A 17,484-nucleotide genomic window follows, 5' to 3' on the forward strand; every position below is an offset into this window, starting at 1 on the left:
TATCTTTATCTCCACCATATCTCTATTTCTATCTCTATCTGTACCATATCTCTACCTCTATCTCCATCATATCCCTATCTCTTATCTTTATTTCTCTTATTTCTATCTCTATTTCTACTCTATCTCCACCGTATCTCGCCACCATACCTCTATCTCTTATCTCTATTTCTCTTATCTCTATTTCTATCTCTTCCACCATATCTCTATATCTTATCTCCATATCTCTATCTCTATTTCTCTTATCTCTATTTCTCTTATCTCTATCTCTATTTTTCTTATCTCTATCTCTATCTCCACAGCATCTCATCTCTATCTCCTATCTCTATTTTTCTTATCTCTATCTCTATTTCTATCTCTGTCTCCATCATATCTCTATCTCCATATATCTCTCTATCTCTTATCTCTATCCCTATTTCTTTTTCTATCTCCACCGTATCTTTATCACTACTGTATCTCTTATCTCTATCTCTGTCTCTATATCTAGCTAACACACACATATATAATATTCATATGTACATATCAAGCCCATTTATGTGTTGGTGGTCCAAAAGAGCTGTTCCAAAATGCTAGGAACAGCTGAGATGCTATGAAGAACCCTCAAATTCCGAGGTAGAAGAGGACCCAAGAATGAGAAAGACAGGCGAGAAAAGAATATTTTTAATATACGAATATCACCGCTTCGCCAAACAAAGTCAATGGGAGAAACCAGATTTGCTTAACAACCTTCCAGATGCCTCTCATAACTTCACAGCTTCACAACCGTGGCAAGAAAGGTTACAAAATTGGCCGTGACTCACTTATCAACTAGCTGGTTTAGCAACGAAAACTCTGGTCCCCATTTTGGTTGTAAGCTGAGGACTCTCTGTGTTCCTTGAATCTGGAGGCTGTGCAGCCTCTGCTTTCCTTTCCTTTCCATGGTGAGGTATTCTCTCAATTGAAATGTGAGAATCTCATCTTTTACCCAAATCTCAAAACATGAACTTGTAACCCTTTAATGCTGTTTTGCCGTTTGACCCAGCTTGGAAATTTCCCAGCCTGAAGAGAATGTCCCTTATCCTTTCACCTTATTTTGAGATGGATGCTACAGGCGGTCAAAGATAGATGCCCCATCTTTAGATAAGGGTCAGCCTTTCTTTCAAACTCTCTCACACACACACACACCAAACTCTAGAATGAAAACAAACCAGTTTCGATGGGATATTATCGTTCACAAGAGGGTGTAGGGGCAAGGGCCTTCAAACTTGACAGCTTTAAGACTTGTGGACTTCACCTCCCAGAATTCCTCCTCCAGTCATGTTAGCTCAGGAACTTTGGGAGTTGAAGTCCACAAGGCATAAACTTGCCATGTTGGAAGATCCTTGGTGTAGAGAAACAAGGAGAACATCAGATGGGAGATGTCTACAGATGTGCGAAGGGATTAAATACACTTCTTGGAGACAGAAAACCAACATTGGTGAAATCCTCAGAAGTCCTCACTATTTCCTGGCTATCTCAGAGGAGCCCATCTTCTAGGCCGACCATCGTGTCTCAAAGCTGAGGTCAGATGGACATCTGTGCAAGATCCACACACACACACACATCTGGAGAGAATAAGGCTTTTTCTCTCTATGTGAATTATTTGGGGTCCTCAGAATTTTTAGAAGAACTGCACAATCACAGAATAACAGAGTTGGAAGGGTCCTTGTAGGTCTTCTAGTCCAACCCCCGATCAAGTCTATATTGAGTGACAGCCCCGGCTGTCCATTTCCTCTTCCATCCCTCTAGATCTTTTAAACCGTGGCCCACAGTTTGGGTGAAAGATGTTGGCCAACTGACTGCCCAACTCTGTGTGACTCCATGCCCTCAAGAGACAGTCTTGGGTTCAATAAAATATGGATTTAACAATAGGTTAAAGCTATTTGTATTCGCAGTCTGGCAGAGAAAGACTCTTTGATCCCACAAAGATAGAAATATTTGGATTACAGTATTTTGTTTTTGTCCCAACGTTTTCGGATGGATCGTTATCTGAGATGACCCAAGAATCAGGAATCTCTCAGCGATAGTATCATCTCTTGATTTCAGAGTAAACAGACTTCTCACTGTAAAGTAAGTCCTAAAAAAAGGAGAGAAAGAAAAATGCAATAAATATTTTTATATTTAATAAATATAAATAAAGTTGCACACCATTGGCATTGACAAAATCACCACCCGTCAATTGCAAAAGGCAGCTTTATTTTGATCAGCTTACATCCTGAGATGACAACTTTTAACACCATCAAACAACAACAGCTGCCTATTCCCAGATGATTGAGAAGGACTCGATAGGTGGATAAAAATAAATCCAATCTAAACATCTTATTGACTGTGCAACCATCAATAACTTATAGGGATCTGCTGGAAAATTGGTTGAAAGATTACTTAACAAGCCTCAACCTGTGGCTCCTTTTCATCTCAAGCCCAATGTTGTGATTATTATAAATTAAGCCTCATGGAAGATCCGCTTAGGATAATCACCTGAATTGTAACGTACCGTATAGTTTGAATCCAACTTGGGGCAAGTCCCTGGAAGCGGCTGCAAAAGAGAAAAATATACAACCATGGTAGAGGGGAGAGGGATCCCTTAAAACTAAAAAAACCAAGGTTCTCTTTTTTTAAAAAACAAACTCTTTCCCTTCCTTTCTACTTTGCGTTTTTAAGAGAAATGTTAAAGATCCATTAAACCGAGCAACAACAAAAAATAAATCAAGATGGCAGCCACATGGTACAATTGAAGCGCCACCCATTTTATGTAAATTGCCTGTGCAAATTTTAAAATGGGTGGGGCTTTGATGTCCCTGTTTGAATTTACATGGAGACATTTTGTGAAGGCTCTTTTTTGGCAGTTAACAGGGAGGGAGGGAAGGAAGGAAGGAAGGAAGGAAGGAAGGAAGGAAGGAAGGAAGGAAGGAAGGAATCCTACTCCCGCAAAGAAAACAGGAGCAAATCCTAAAGCCATCCATGCCTAGAGAACAGTGTTTGTTAACCTTGGCAACTTTAAGGCTTGTGGATTTCAACTCCCAGAATTCATGCTGGCTGGAGAATTCTGGGAGTTGAAGTCCACAAGCCTTAAAGTTGCCCAGGTTGGAGAGCTCGGCTCTAGAAAAGTGAAAGATCCAGGTTGAACTCAAAACCAGAAGTTGCTCTTTGCATTAAAGTCATCTGTTCCTCCAATGGGGGGAAAAGGGGACATCAGTCTGTGGAGCCTTCTTTTCCAAGAAACACAGGTCCATCTTCTACTCCAGTGAGGTCACCGATTTGAGAGTCTGGCCCATGTGGATTTGGTCCATCTCCTGAGCCCTCGACCTCCTTCACTGTTCAACCTCAGAAGAACCCAAGGAGAAGACAGGTGGAGACTCACCGGAAGAGGAGCAGAGATCGGGAGCAGATCCTTTGGTGTTTCCACTGCAGAATCCACTACCTCATAAATGGGTTCTTTGTCATCTGGAAAACAGAAGGAAAGGATGGGATCTCATCACTAACCCACTGCTGTATAGTGTAATATTAATGCAATGTCAGAGGGTTTCAATTCAATTGTATAGAATGCGAAGGATGGGTGTTTGTGTTTTATCGTTAGCATTGTAATGCACACTGAAGATGGCATTTAATTTCATTGTACGAGGTGCAAATGACCATAAAGTTAACTAAACTAAACTAAAACTAAACTACCTGTAGCATACCTACCATGTTTAGATGGAGGTGACTTTTTTACTCCTAGACCTAGATCCAATTTTCCTGTTACCCTGAAAGAGAAAGAGAAAGAGGAGATTGAGTTGGATGAGAACGAAGGTTGGGTAACATTTCTAACTTCTTGCACATTTCCACGGAAGTGCAGATACGCATCGTTGGTGGAGGGCACTCCTCCTTCCTGGAACCAAACCTGAAAGGCACGATTCTCTCTCTGACCTGAATCCCAGCAATGTTTGCCCAACAACCCCACCCCCCTGTAATTTCAGATTTCAACATTTGGAGCAGAGGTGGTATTCAATCGGTTCTTCTGACCAGTTCTGGAGAACCGGTAGCGGAAATTCTGAGTAGTTCGGAGAACCGCCAAATACCACCTCTGACTAGCCACGCCCCCATCGATTCTCCGCCTCCAGAGTCCCAGCTGATTGGCTGGTTCTTCTTTGGTTGCCCTGCACAGGAGAACGGAGCTGGAAAGCAGGTTAGTGGGGTGGGGAGGGAAGGGGGATTTTGCAGTAACCTTCCCCTGCCACGCCCACCAAGCCAAACCACGCCCACATAACTCGTAGTAAAAAAAATTTGAATCCCACCACTGATTTGGAGACCTGATTAGAATCATGACCGAACTAGGAAGGTGAGGTAAGAGGGGAGAGAGAGGGGGGGGAAGTGGGAAACTCCTACCCTGTGCTGGGTTCCGATTTCCGTAAAACAAACCGGTAAACCATCACGGCTATGAGTGCCCCGCACAGCAAAACGCCAACCAGAACCCCAGCCACAATCCAGCCCAACTTCGAAGGCTCTTTGGGAACCTCCTTAACGGGTGAGGTTCCTTTTGTTGCTGTGGATACTGCTGTTGCTGTCGTCACCGTTGTTGCTCTTGTCGCCGTGGTCAGAGGTGGTGCTAGAATAGAAATAAGGATGGAGAGATCAGGATTAACCATTCCTGACCCTGTACTAGCCAGTGAGGCTTTGAAGTTGTTTCAGATTAGGCCTCTTAGCTCACCCATCTTTCAATGTCTGGAACTCAGCTAAACCTTCCTGAATATCTACCAGCTTCTCACCAGTTAGGTGAGAATTTTGGTTGCATCTGAGATTCGGTGTTGTTCAACCTCAGCAATTTTAAGATGGGTGGACTTCGATTCCCAGAACTCCCCAGGAAACATGCTTTAAGATGAGTGGACTTCAGCTCCCAGAATTCCCCATCTAGGGTATTTTAAGATGAGTGGACTTCAAATCCCAGAATTCCCCAGGCAGCATGCTTTAAGATGAGTGGACTTCAACTCCCAGAAGTCCGCATTTAGTGTACTTTAGGATGAGTGGACTTCAACTCCCAGAATTCCCTAGTCAGTGTGCTTTAAGATGGGTGGACAAACTCCCAGAATGCCCCAAACAGCATACTTTAAGATAGGTGGACTTCAACTCCCAGAATTCCCCAGACAGATAGGTGGACTTCAAATCCCAGAATTCCCCAGACAGCATGCTTTAAGATGAGTGGACTTCAGCTCCCTGAAGTCCCCGTCTAGGATATTTTAAGATGAGTGGACTTCTATTCCCCAGACAAATAGGTGGACTTCAGCTCCCAGAATTCCCCATCTAGGGTATTTTAAGATAAGTGGACTTTAATTCCCAGAATTCCCCAGCAGCGTGATTTAAGATGAATGGACTTCAACTCCCAGAATTCAACGGTCATAATCAGTATGAAAAATGGTCATGTCATTTTTTTCAGTGCCGAATGGCCGCTAAACAAACTGCTTTATAAGTCGAGGACCCGTACTTACTAGCCAACCGGAGATCAATGGAGGCATTGAGAATTTCTTTGGGCCGCAGTAGAATCACAACATTGTACTGGCCGGCATCACTGTGTTTCAGCCCAGTAATCTGGATAGATCCATTATGGAAACCAAATTCTCTGTTGGTAAATTGAACCCCGTTGCGCTGAGGGCGATAGTTTCCGGGGAAGAAGCTGAAGATCCTTGAAGACCCCTGAGAAGCCAGCCCTCGGAACCAGTTGACTTCACGGATGTCACCCTGCACTCTTTCCACAGAGAAAGTGACATTCTGACCTTCGGCGGGATTCTCTGGGATGGACACTATATTGATCCTGCTTGCTTGGACCAGAATAATCCACAGGGCTAGGAAAAAGGCTGTCGGGAGAACAGAGAAATAATTGTATGGGTTGTCCCACAGAGGGCTGGACTAGAAGACCTCCAACAAACCACTCCCATCCAAATCATCAGTCTCTAGCTGCATAATCTCAGAGTTTAAAAAAAATGATTTATTAGGAGTGACCATGTCGGCATTACCTGGGTGCAGCCAATACTAAGACACATCATTCATTTCCCTCTTGACCCTGGTCTTCCCCACACCCCCTGGATGTATATTCTCCAGTGGGACACGTCCATAGCCAAGAGTCATACTCTCCAGTAATAATCTTGCGCATCAACAGCTTTAGCTGCCTAGCAATTATCTGAAGCATTTAAGGAATGCACTACTTTCTTCCACTCCCTTTCTGCTGGCAACTAAAAAGACCAATGAAGTATTTTTTTAGTTGACACCAAGGTCCCTTCCACCCTCTCTTATTCTGGTTATTATCTCTTTTATAAGAATACAGTTGGACACCTAGACAGGAATCCGACATGGTCTCTGTCTTGAAATAAACAAAATGTCCCCACCAAGATTTCTCATCAACAAAGATGATTCGGGAACTTGAGGCTAAAACAAAGCATGGTTACCGGAATGGGGTATGTCTAGTTTAATGAAAAGAAGGACCACAAGCGACATGATAGCAGTGTTCTAATATCTCAGGGGCTGCCCCAAAGAAGAGGGGAGCCAAGCTATTCTCCAAAACTGCTGAAGGCAGGACAAGAAGCAACGGATGGAAACTAACCAAGGAGAGAAGCAACTTAGAACTAAGGAGAAATTTCCTGACAAGGAGAACAATTAACCGGTGGAACAACTTGCCTCCAGAAGCTGTGAATGCTCCAACACTGGAAGTTTTTAAGACGAGACGGGAAAACTATTTGTCTGAAATGCTATAGGGTTTCCTGCCTGAGCAGAGGGTTGGACTAGGTCCCTTCCAACTCTATTTATTCTACTCTACTTCTATTCTATTCCATTCCATTCCATTCCAACTTCTATTCTATTTCTATTCTGTTCGACTTACTTCTATTCTGTTCTATTCTATTCTATTCTGTTCTGTTCTGTTCTGTTCTACTCTACTCTACTCTACTCTACTCTGTTCTATTCTATTCTATTCTATTCTATTCTATTCTATTCTATATTTACATTATTTATATTTACATTTACATTTATATTTCTATTCTTCCCAGCTCTATCATTTACCCCTCAAGGAAAGGTGTTTATAAAAACCCTGTATTTTCTCCAGTGGCTTGCTGCTTGCTGCAGCTTGGAAGGGGAACGGTGGCCTTGCCAGTCAAGCCTTTGAATTCCAGCTTGGTTCCATTATACAGGGAGAATCCTTAATGGTTCCCAAGGCTACACCTGCTCTTTCAGAGGTTGCCACGATCCAAGTTGACGTTTCTTCCTACTCCTGATCAGCCTCTTGAGGGCGGAAGCCTTCAAGGAGGGCATGTGAAAACCGGGCGTCAAACTCGCCCAGGCTTGACTCTTCTGCTGCCAAGGAATGTCCTGGAATATTAAGAGCTCAATTATCTCCACCGAGAAGCCGGGGGACTGAGGGTCCCCGCCCCCCACTGGCAGGAGCCAAAGTCCAGCGTGACGAAAGATCTCCAACCTTAGGCATGGATTCCAAGATCTTTCCCAACCCCCAGAAAGCTCAGGTTGCCCAAAGATCTGCGATTGGGGTTCCACAGAGGAAAATTCAATCTCTCATTTGTACCTCAGTAAATGTCCGGTTTGGCACTGCAACCAAACAGGACAGACACAGACTTCAACGGATAGTTACGGCCAGTGGTGGGATTCCAAAATGTTTACTATTGATTCTGTGGGCATGGCTTGGTGGGCACGGCAGGGGAAGGACACTGCAAAATCCCCATTCCCTCACTACCCCACTGGCCTGCTTTCCAGCTCCGTTCTCCTGTGCAGGGCAACCAAAGGAGACCCAGCCAATCAGCTGGGACTCAATGGGAGGCAAAGAATAGAAGAGGTGGGACCAAGACAGAGGTGGCATTAGCTGGTTCTTAGAACCACTCAAAATTTCCGCTACCGGTTCTCCAGAACTGGTCAGAACCTGCTGAATACCACCTCTGGAGAGGACTGCAGAAAAAAAAAACAATTGCAACCATCTTGCCTCCTATTGAAGATTAGTAGACTGCACAAACCAGAAAGAGGGCTGAGAAAATATTTACACATACACACCTTGGAGATAAACTGTTTCACCTCCTTCTCTCTGGATGCCACTATAGGGCATTACATGCCAAAACAATTAGACACAAAATAGTTTCTTTCTTCCCTCTGCTGAACGTCTCATTCCCACAGCGCTGTTGTAGACCTGAAGATATTTACCCATCCAGTAGGCTGTCTTGCGATTATCCTTGTTATCTGCTCATCTTTCTCGTCTTCGCCTCTTTCCTATGAGCTTCTCCTCTTGATATCTATGATTATCACTTGTTGTTCATATCTTAAGAATAACGATTGCAAATATGATCTATGGTATATGACCTATCTATATATTGTTGTTTGTATGTACACTGAAAGCTTGTGCACTGGAGAGAAATTCCTTGAGTGTCCAATAACACCTGGCCAATAAAGAATTCTGTCTGTCTGTCTATCTGTCTGTGTCTATCTATCTGTCTGCCTGTCCATCCATCCATCCATCTAGCATGCATCTATCTATCTATCTATCTATCTATCTATCTATCTATCTATCTATCTATCTATCTATCTATCTTATTCTATTCTATTCTATTCTATTCTATCTATATATCATTTATCTATTGTATCTATCTATCTATCATCTATCCATCCATCCATCCATCCATCTATTCTATTGATCTATTCTGTTCTATCTATCTATCTATCTATCTATCTATCTATCTATCTATCTTCTATCTATCTAATCAATCTATCTATTGTATCAATCTATCCATCCATCTATTATATCCATCCATCTCCACCCGTTCTATCTATCTATCTATCTATCTATCTATCTATCTATCTATCTATCTATCTATCTATCTATCATCTATCTATCTATCTATCTATTGTATCTATCATCTATCTATTGTATCTATCTATCATCTATCCATCCATCCATCTATTCTATTGACCTATTCTGTTCTATTCTTTCTATTTATCTATCGATCTATCTATCTATTTATCTATCTATCTATCTACCTACCTACCTACCTACCTATTGTATCTATCATCTATCTATTGTATCTATCTATCTATCATCCATCCATCCACCCATCCATCCATCCACCCATCCATCCATCCATCCATTCTATTGATCTATTCTGTTCTAATCTATCTATCTATCTATCTATCTATCTATCTATCTATCTATCTATCTATCTATCTATCTGTCTTCCCCAGCCTCCTCCCTCCCTCCTAGCTCTCTCGTGAAGGCCATAATACTGGGAAAGGTGGAAAGAAAGAAAAGAAGAGGCTGGCCAGCAGCAAACGGGTGGATTCAAATACATCAGCCATGCATACACTATTGAAAGGTCTGAAGTTCAGGAGGGGAACATGTCATCCTGGAGGAAATCCATCTAAAAGTTTGAGAACGCCTAATCCGCCAGTCACCTAGCTCCCAAGTCGTCCTCTACCGCGGGGTTCTTGGCGCTCTTTGAGCCTGGTGGTTTTCTTGCAGACGTTTCGTTATCCAGTTAGGTAACATCCCCAATGCTGGGAAAAGTTACAGAAACTCTGAAGGCGTCACCTAGTTAGGTAATGGAAAGTCTGCAAGAAAACCAACGAGCTCAGCAAATACCAAGGACCCCCACAATTCAACTCTGAGTTACAAATACCCTCTTCTATCCATGCCTCTCTATTTTCCAGTGGCTAGAATAGCTGACATCCTGCTGTGACACTCCAAGCTATCTAAGGATGGATAATTTGGACAGGAATATTCCCAAAGGATCAAGGAAAGATAATTTGAGAGGAGAAAAGTCGAAGGTGGCCCTCAACAGCTGATGTCTAGGGAGGACTGTCCTTCTTTGCTCTAAATCCAGGACTCCTGACGAATGTATCTTTTCTTTTGTGTATACTGAGAGTATTTGCACCAAGACAAATTCCTTGTGTGTCCAATCACACTTGGCCAATAAAGTATTCTATTCTATTCTGTTCTATTCTATTCTATTCTATTCTATTCTGTTCTGTTCTGTTCTGTTCTGTTCTGTTCTGTTCTGTTCTGTTCCCTCCAAACATGGCAAGTTTAAGACTTGTGGACTTCAAACTCCCAGAATTCCCACAGCGGGCAAATTCTGGGAGTTGAAAATCCACAAAGTCTTAAAGTTGTCAAGTTTGGAGACCTGTAAACATACAGCCATTCTCCTTGCCCCAGATTCAAGATCTCTTAACTGGAGTTTCCTTCCCAACGACGTAATGCTCAAAAGCAGCCTTTTGGGATCCCATAGGAATTTTCCCATTCCCTTCCAGCCCTACCCACTCAACTCTACTCCCCTCCTGCTACGGAAAACTGCTCCGTTTCCTCACCTTCAGTAAAGGAACGGAGTCTCCAAGGAGTCCCCCATCTCGGGGCCTTCATGGCTTGTTTTCCAACTTCATCGGTCTCCGTCCTCCTTCCTTTCCTTCCTTGTTTTTCACCGACAGATTTTCCTGAGATTCAGCAACCGAACCAGCTGGATTCCAGGATGACAGCAAAGAGGCAGGGCAGCTGCTTTCACTCGGGTGTGTAGTAAGGAGTCTGTAGCTCCAAATATGTTGCCTGCCCTTGCACAACACGCTTAGCTGTGTGAACTTCCCCAAGATTTTGGATTGGAAAGCAGCAAAGGAGGCTGGGCTTATACAGCCAAAACACGCTTGAGCCTCGGGGGGAAAAAAAAATAAAATCTAACCTACTAAGTGTAGCCACATCCAGCTTATGCAAATCAATATTTAACAGAGTTGGGAGGGACCTTGGAGATCTTCTAGTAGAGTGGTCACCCACCAGTGGGCCGGGGACCACTGGTGGTGCATGAGAAAATGTTGGTGGTCCACAGAGAAATGTCACCCCCAAAGCAATTAATCCAGGCTGCCTGGGAACACAAGGCTGTGCTGCCCACATGGCCCGCGGGAACACAAGGCTTGTGTCGCTTGCATTGCAAACACTATGAGGTAGTGAGGGGAGGGGGGGAAAGGGAGGAGGGGGGAACTTGCCCCATTCGCCTCATGCACCTGGCTTGGCCACCAGGCTGCTTCTTTCTGCTTCTTTCTTCTTTTGGACTAGATGACCTCCAAGGTCCCTTCCAACTCTGTTATTCTATGTTCTAAAGCAAGCGTCTTCCAACTTAGCAAGTTTAAGACTTGTGGACTTCAACTCCCAAAATTCCTGAGCTAACATGACTGGAGGAGGAATTCTGGGAGCTGAAGTCCACAAGTCTTAAAGCTGTCAAGTTTGAGGACCCCTGATCTACAGTATCTATCTTCTATCTCCATCTCTGTCTGTCTGTCTGTCTGTCTAATCCAAGGGTCTTCAAACTTGGCAAGTTTAAGACTTGTGGACTTCAACTCCCAGAATTCCCAAGCTAACATGACTGGAGGAGGAATTCTGGGAGTTGAAGTCCACAAGTCTTAAACTTGCAGAGTTGGAAGGCCCTTGCTATAAAGCCTCAGAGAGACAGACACAGCTAAATCTTTAAAACAACATTTATTTGTTTGTTTGTTTATTCAATTTATCTGCTACCCGTCTGGCTGCAGGCTTACTCTAACAATGGTTGCCAAACAATGGCTGGCTGAGGAATTATAGCAGTTGAAGTCCACACCCCCTTCAAGTGGTCAAAGTTGAGAAACACTGCATTAGGGCCTTCCCAAACTTGGGGTGTATCTCCAGATGAGCCCAAATATTTCAGCCTGTAGGAACATTGGAGCTAGTTTCCTCACTCAGCTACTGTGACGCTCAAATGCACGCTGCTGCTTGAGTTCACGGAACATCCTCAAATAATCGGGTTACACTGAACACTTTTTTAAAAAGTCTTTGTTTATTTACATCCCTCCTTTATTGTTTTTACAAATCACTCGAGGTGGTGAACATGCTTAATACAACTTCTGCCTCCTATTTTCCCCATAACAACCACCCTGTGAGGTGGGTTGGGCTGAGAGAGAGGAACTGGACTAAGGTCACCCAATCAAATTTCACTGGGCTGGACTAGAACTCACCACCTCCTAGTGATTGCCCCCAAATCACCAAGTGATCTTTCTTGCCTAAGTAAGGCAGGACTAGAACTCACAATCTCCTGGTGATTGGCCCAGTGTCACCTAGCCAGCTTTCATGGCTAAGGCAGAACTAGAACTCACTGTTTCCTAGTGATTGGTCCAAAGTCACTCAGTGGCCTTACTTGCCTAAGGAAAGACTAGAACTCACCGCTTCCTGGTGATTGGCCCAGAGTCACCCAGTGGGCCTTTCTTGCCTAAGGCAGGACTAGAACTCACCGCTTCCTGGTGATTGGCCCAGAGTCACCCAGCCAGCTTTCATTGGCTAAGGCAGAACTAGAACTCACCATTTCCTGGTGAATGGCCCAGAGTCACCCAGTGGCCTTTCTTGCCTAAGGCAGGACTAGAACTCACCATTTCCTGGTGATTGGCCCAGAGTCACCCAGTGGCCTTTCTTGCCTAAGGCAGGACTAGAACTCACCGTTTCCTGGTGATTGGCCCAGAGTCACCCAGTGGCCTTTCTTGCCTAAGGCAGGACTAGAACTCACCATTTCCTGGTGATTGGCCCAGAGTCACCCAGTGGCCTTTCTTGCCTAAGGCAGGACTAGAACTCACCATTTCCTGGTGATTGGCCCAGAGTCACCCAGTGGCCTTTCTTGCCTAAGGCAGGACTAGAACTCACCGTTTCCTGGTGATTGGCCCAGAGTCACCCAGTGGCCTTTCTTGCCTAAGGCAGAACTAGAACTCACCATTTCCTGGTGATTGGCCCAGAGTCACCCAGTGGCCTTTCTTGCCTAAGGCGGACTAGAACTCACCGCTTTCCTGGTGGTTGGCCCAGAGTCACCTAGCCAGCTTTCATGGCTAAGGCAGAACTAGAACTCACCATTTCCTGGTCATTGGCCCAGAGTCACCCAGTGGCCTTTCTTGCCTAAGGCGGGACTAGAACTCACCGTTTCCTGGTGGTTGGCCCAGAGTCACCTAGCCAGCTTTCATGGCTAAGGCAGAACTAGAACTCACCATTTCCTGGTCATTGGCCCAGAGTCACCCAGTGGCCTTTCTTGCCTAAGGCGGGACTAGAACTCACCGTTTCCTGGTGATTGGCCCAGAGTCACCCAGTTCATGGCCTTTCTTGCCTAAGGCAAGGACTAGAACTCACCGTTTCCTGGTGATGGCCCAGATTTTCTTGCCTAAGGCCAGAGTCACCCAGAGTCACCCAGTGGCCTTTCTTGCCTAAGGCAGGACTAGAACTCACCGTTTCCTGGTGATTGGCCCAGAGTCACCTAGCCAGCTTTCATGGCTAAGGCAGAACTAGAACTCACCATTTCCTGGTCATTGGCCCAGAGTCACCCAGTGGCCTTTCTTGCCTAAGGCGGGACTAGAACTCACCGTTTCCTGGTGATTGGCCCAGAGTCACCCAGTGGCCTTTCTTGCTTTCCCATTTTCTAACCTGGTGCCTTACCCCAGGGGTGGGATTCAAATTTTTTAACAACCGGGTTTGTGGGCGTGGATATATGGGCGTGGCTATGTGGGTGTGGCTATTTTTTGCAGCACCTCTCCTTTTTTTTTTTTGCCTCCTGGGCCTTAGGGAAGCCTCCAAGCGGGTGGCGTTTTTGCTCTCGGAAAGCTTTCCTGGGGCCCAGGGAAGCAAAAAAATGGAGTGTGGGGGGGGCACAGTGCACCTGTGCGCCATTTTTGGGCCTCCTGGGCAAAGCAGTAAGACAGAGAGAGGGATCCTGGAACAGCTGATCATCGGAACAGCTGATTGTTGGGAGGGAGGGAAAAGAAATACCTTAAGGAGTGACTGGGCGCAGGAGAATGCAGTCGGCAATGTTGGGCATGCGCGATAAGGACTGACTGGGTGGGAAGGGGAGGGGCAGGTGGAGAGGGGAAGGGCCAGCCAGGGTTATGATTTGCCGGTTCGCCAAACTGCGCAGAATCATAATAACCAGTTCGATAGAACCAGTCCAAACCAATAGAATGCCACCCCTGCCTTACCTACTAAACCTATTTTCTGGGTTCACCATCATGGATCTTTCCACTAATTAAACCAATGGCTGGAATTCACACCCTTTACCTTACTCCAAAGCAAGCCATCTTCTTTTAATGCCCCTTCCCCCAAATTCAGCACGCTGAATCAACATGTCCGTTAGAGATTCTCTGACCTGGTTAAAATAGACTGCTCTAGTCGGCCCCCAAATTGGCCCTTAATCTGTCAAGCGAGGCCTCCTCCTTTTTCACATTGTGTTGGCCTGGAATGTCGTGGTCACAACTGGATTTTTTGTGTGCGTGCTGGAAAGTTGTGGGTTGCATGACTCATGAGAAAATTGCACATTGGTGGCGCAGGCGTTCCTTAAGAGATCGGAAATTTTCATTTTGTTTTCATGCTCAAGTATGCCAGGGGAACCAAGTCATTCGTAAGCTATAGAAGGGAGGAATGCCTTCTGCACATGCATAGAAACACCCTTGCTCCTCCTCTGGGAGAGAAGAGAAGCCTGTTTTGATGTGTCTTTTTTTAAAAAACAAACAAACACAAGAACAAATTATAGTTGTTTCTAGGACAGTATTGGGAACTTCCTAATGCCTGGACTTAATTTATCCAACCTTGGGAACATCTTAATCCATGGACTTCAACTCCCAAACTTCCCCAAGCAACTTGGCTGGTTGGTGAATTCTGGGAATTGAAGCCCACACTTCTTAAAGTTCCCAAGATTGATTAGCAATGCTCTAGAATAGATCCATTCCTAAAAGACAGTAGTCTTCAAGGGTTTCCCCAGGTGCAATCAAGCATCCCAATCCCGATTTGTAGTTTTGTAAACCCAGATATTAGGGTGGTTATGATGGAGCCCAACCAGCGCCTGAATGAGGAAAGAGCTTTGTTATACCATCAAAGAGAGGAAAAATAGCTTGTATAAATCCCAAAGGTGTTTCTCAAATGGCAACTGGACTTAGTTTTTTGGTTTTCCCTTGAAGACATTTCGCTGTTTCATCCAAGAGGCTTCTTCAGTTCTGATGAGAAACGAATCGTCTTCAAAGGAAAAACGAACAAACAAGGAAGTCTAGTTGTCTTTTGGAAAAAGCACCTTTTGGGACAACCGTGTCCTGGGTGATTGAGAAGTTCTACCGACATTCGGGTGGTATAAATCTAAAAAATTGATATATTGGTACCTGGGCCTTTAATTCTGGATGCTCTTTATAATCCAGATCAAGAACCGAGGAAGGGATGGTCGAAATTCTTCTCAGTGTGCTTTTAAACCAGGGGGGAACAAGCCAACGTTTAACCCTGGATGGAATCAGTTCTTTCTCTCCTTCTTCTTCTCCTCCTCCCCTCTCTCAATCTTTCTTTCTTTCTTTCTCTCCTTCTCCTCCTCCTTCTCTCTCTCTTTCTTTCTCTCTCTTTCTTCTCCTCTCTCTCAATCTCTCTCTCTTTTTCCTCCTTCTCCTTCTCCTTCTCCTTCTTTCTTTCTTTCTTTCTCAATCTTTCTTTCTCTCCTTCTTCTCAATCTCTCTTTCTCTCCTCCTCCTCCTTCTCTATCTCAATCTCTCTTCCACTTTCTTTCTCTCCTTCTTCTCTTGCTCTCGCTCTCTATCTCAATCTTTCTCTTTCTTTCTCTCCTTCTCTCTCTCTCTCTCTCCATGTTCAATGACACACTTGTTTCAAAGGCTTTGATGACTTGTGGCTATTAGCAGGGGTGGGTTTCTACCGGTTCTGTCCGCCTCTGTAGAACCGGTAGCTCTGAAGAGCAGCAGACATAGAACCGGTTCTATGTCTGCTGTTTTGTCCTACCCGCCTGCCTAGGCTCTTATCTGACCTTTATTTCCTGGTTTTTCAACTTCAGCTGCCGTGCGAGGCTGCTGAAAGGCTGCTTCTCTGCATATAGCGTGCTGATGACGATTTACAGGTGCGTCCGGCAGCATGCAGGGAAGCACATCGTAAATCACCCAACCTCGTAACTCACCAAACCGGTAGTTAACCCTGTCAGATCCCACCCCTGGCTATTAGCTACTACAGGTAGTCCTCAACTTATGACCAGAATTGGCACCAGACAACCTGTTGCTAAGCAAAGCAATTCTTAAGTGACTCTGGCTTGCCCCATAGATTTTCCCTGTCAATAGCCGGCCAGGAACGTTGCAAATTGCAATGACCGTGGGACATCTCAACCAGTGGTGGGATTCAATGTTTAACCCCAGATGGAGTCAGGAGAGGGAAAAGTTTTGTGAAGAAAGGAATTCTCTTCCCTCTGAGTATAAGAGGAGAATGCAGCTGCTGCTGTTGCCAAGCCATAGAGCTAAAAACCAGCTGAACCAGGATTGATAAAACCCGTTTGGCTTGCTCCAGGCATGCATCAGCAACGCCGAGATAGAGCCAACCATCTAATGTATCCTCGTCATATCACACGAGTTGGGCCTGTGGGTGTGCGATGGTGCAGAGGCCGATTGGCGGGTTCCATGTGGACAAATTTTTGCTTTTATTTTATTTATTGATACATTTCTACACCACCTGTCTCGCTTAAACGAGGCTAGGCAGCTTAAAACAACGGTTAGTAAACCATCATAGTCCATTCCACCTCTACAAGGAGGCCTGCTGGTATGTTCCAGCCTGCTGCATTCAAGATGGACTGGACTACAATGCCCATAATAAAAGCTGTGGTATAGTCCCCTACATTTGATGAGGGAGGTCAATGGTAGGAAAGAGCCTTTCTCTCTCTCTCTCTCTCTCTCTCTCTCTCTCTCCCTCTCTTTCTTTCTTTCTTTCTTTCTTTCTTCTTTCTCCTTCTCCTCCTTCTCTCTCTCTCTCTTTCTTGCAGCACCCCGCACCCCTGCCACCCCCATTTTGGGGGCCTTCTGGGCCTCAGGCAAGCATCCTGAGGGGGGCGTTTTTTCTCCCAGAAGGCTTTCCTAGGGCTCAGGAAGGCAGAAAATTGTGCCGGGGCGCACACACACACCCACCACTTCATTTTGGGGCCTTCTGGGCCTCAGAGAAGCCTCCTGTGGGGGTGTTTTTGCTCCCAGAAGCCTCCCCTCAGGAAAGGGAAAAAAAACAGAGGGGTTGCCTTCCTGGGCCTCAGGGACGCCTCCCTGACAAAGCAGTAAGCAAGTAAGGGGAATCCCAGCACAGCTGATCATGGGAACAGCTGATCGTTGGGAGGAGAGAAAAAAGAAATACCTTAAGGAGTGACTGGGTGGGCTAGCATCAGGCAGGTGGGGTGAGTGAGCATCAGACCAGGTGGGGCAAGCAAGGAGCAGCGACCAGGTGACTGGGTCAGGGGAATAGCCAGGCAGAAGTTACTACCAGTTTGGTGACCCATGCCAAATCTTTGCAACCAGGTCGCCCAAACCGGTGTGAACCGACTGAATACCTTCGGTGGGTGCAGGGGATGCTTCTGACAAATGGCACCCTTCCGAGCTATTTTATATCAGCAGATAGAGAAGTGAATCTGGATTTTGGGGTCCTGAGAACCACATCGCAAAGAGTTGTTCCGAGAAGACACA

General features: G+C 45.2%; 1 protein-coding gene across 3 annotated transcripts; it reads right to left on the reverse strand.

Annotated features, from left to right (window-relative positions):
* Nucleotides 1–643: 643 nt before the first annotated feature.
* CEACAM19 (CEA cell adhesion molecule 19) lies at nt 644–10,625 on the reverse strand. Of its 3 annotated transcripts, none has more exons than XM_087940148.1 (7): nt 10,339–10,625; nt 5,478–5,843; nt 4,381–4,600; nt 3,700–3,758; nt 3,377–3,459; nt 2,510–2,551; nt 644–2,092 (listed from the first exon to the last, which is right to left on the reverse strand). In XM_087940148.1, the coding sequence occupies exons 1-7, from the start codon at nt 10,388–10,390 to the stop codon at nt 2,045–2,047; spliced, it is 870 nt and encodes a 289-aa protein (XP_087796274.1). In that variant the 5' UTR covers nt 10,391–10,625; the 3' UTR covers nt 644–2,044. The 3 variants fall into 3 exon arrangements, with proteins under 3 accessions (XP_087796274.1, XP_087796275.1, XP_087796276.1); XM_087940149.1 differs by having other exon boundaries at nt 2,494–2,551; nt 10,339–10,587; XM_087940150.1 differs by lacking the exon at nt 2,510–2,551 and having other exon boundaries at nt 10,339–10,587.
* Between the last annotated feature and the right edge of the window lie 6,859 nt (nt 10,626–17,484).

This window comes from Pseudonaja textilis, chromosome 10, assembly GCF_049901715.1.
Source record: "Pseudonaja textilis isolate UNSWEBS1 chromosome 10, rPseTex1.2, whole genome shotgun sequence".
In the NCBI taxonomy this organism is placed as follows: domain Eukaryota; kingdom Metazoa; phylum Chordata; class Lepidosauria; order Squamata; family Elapidae; genus Pseudonaja; species Pseudonaja textilis.

Coding starts and splice junctions, on each gene's coding strand:
- CEACAM19 (XM_087940148.1), bottom strand. CDS start 10,390: ATGAAGGCCCCGAGATGGGGGACTCCTTGGAGACTCCGTTCCTTTACT. Junction 4,601..5,477: donor CATTGATCTCCGGTTGGCTA/GTAAGTACGGGT, acceptor TTTCTATTCTAG/CACCACCTCTGACCACGGCG. Junction 2,552..3,376: donor CGATCTCTGCTCCTCTTCCG/GTGAGTCTCCAC, acceptor TCTCTTTTGCAG/CCGCTTCCAGGGACTTGCCC.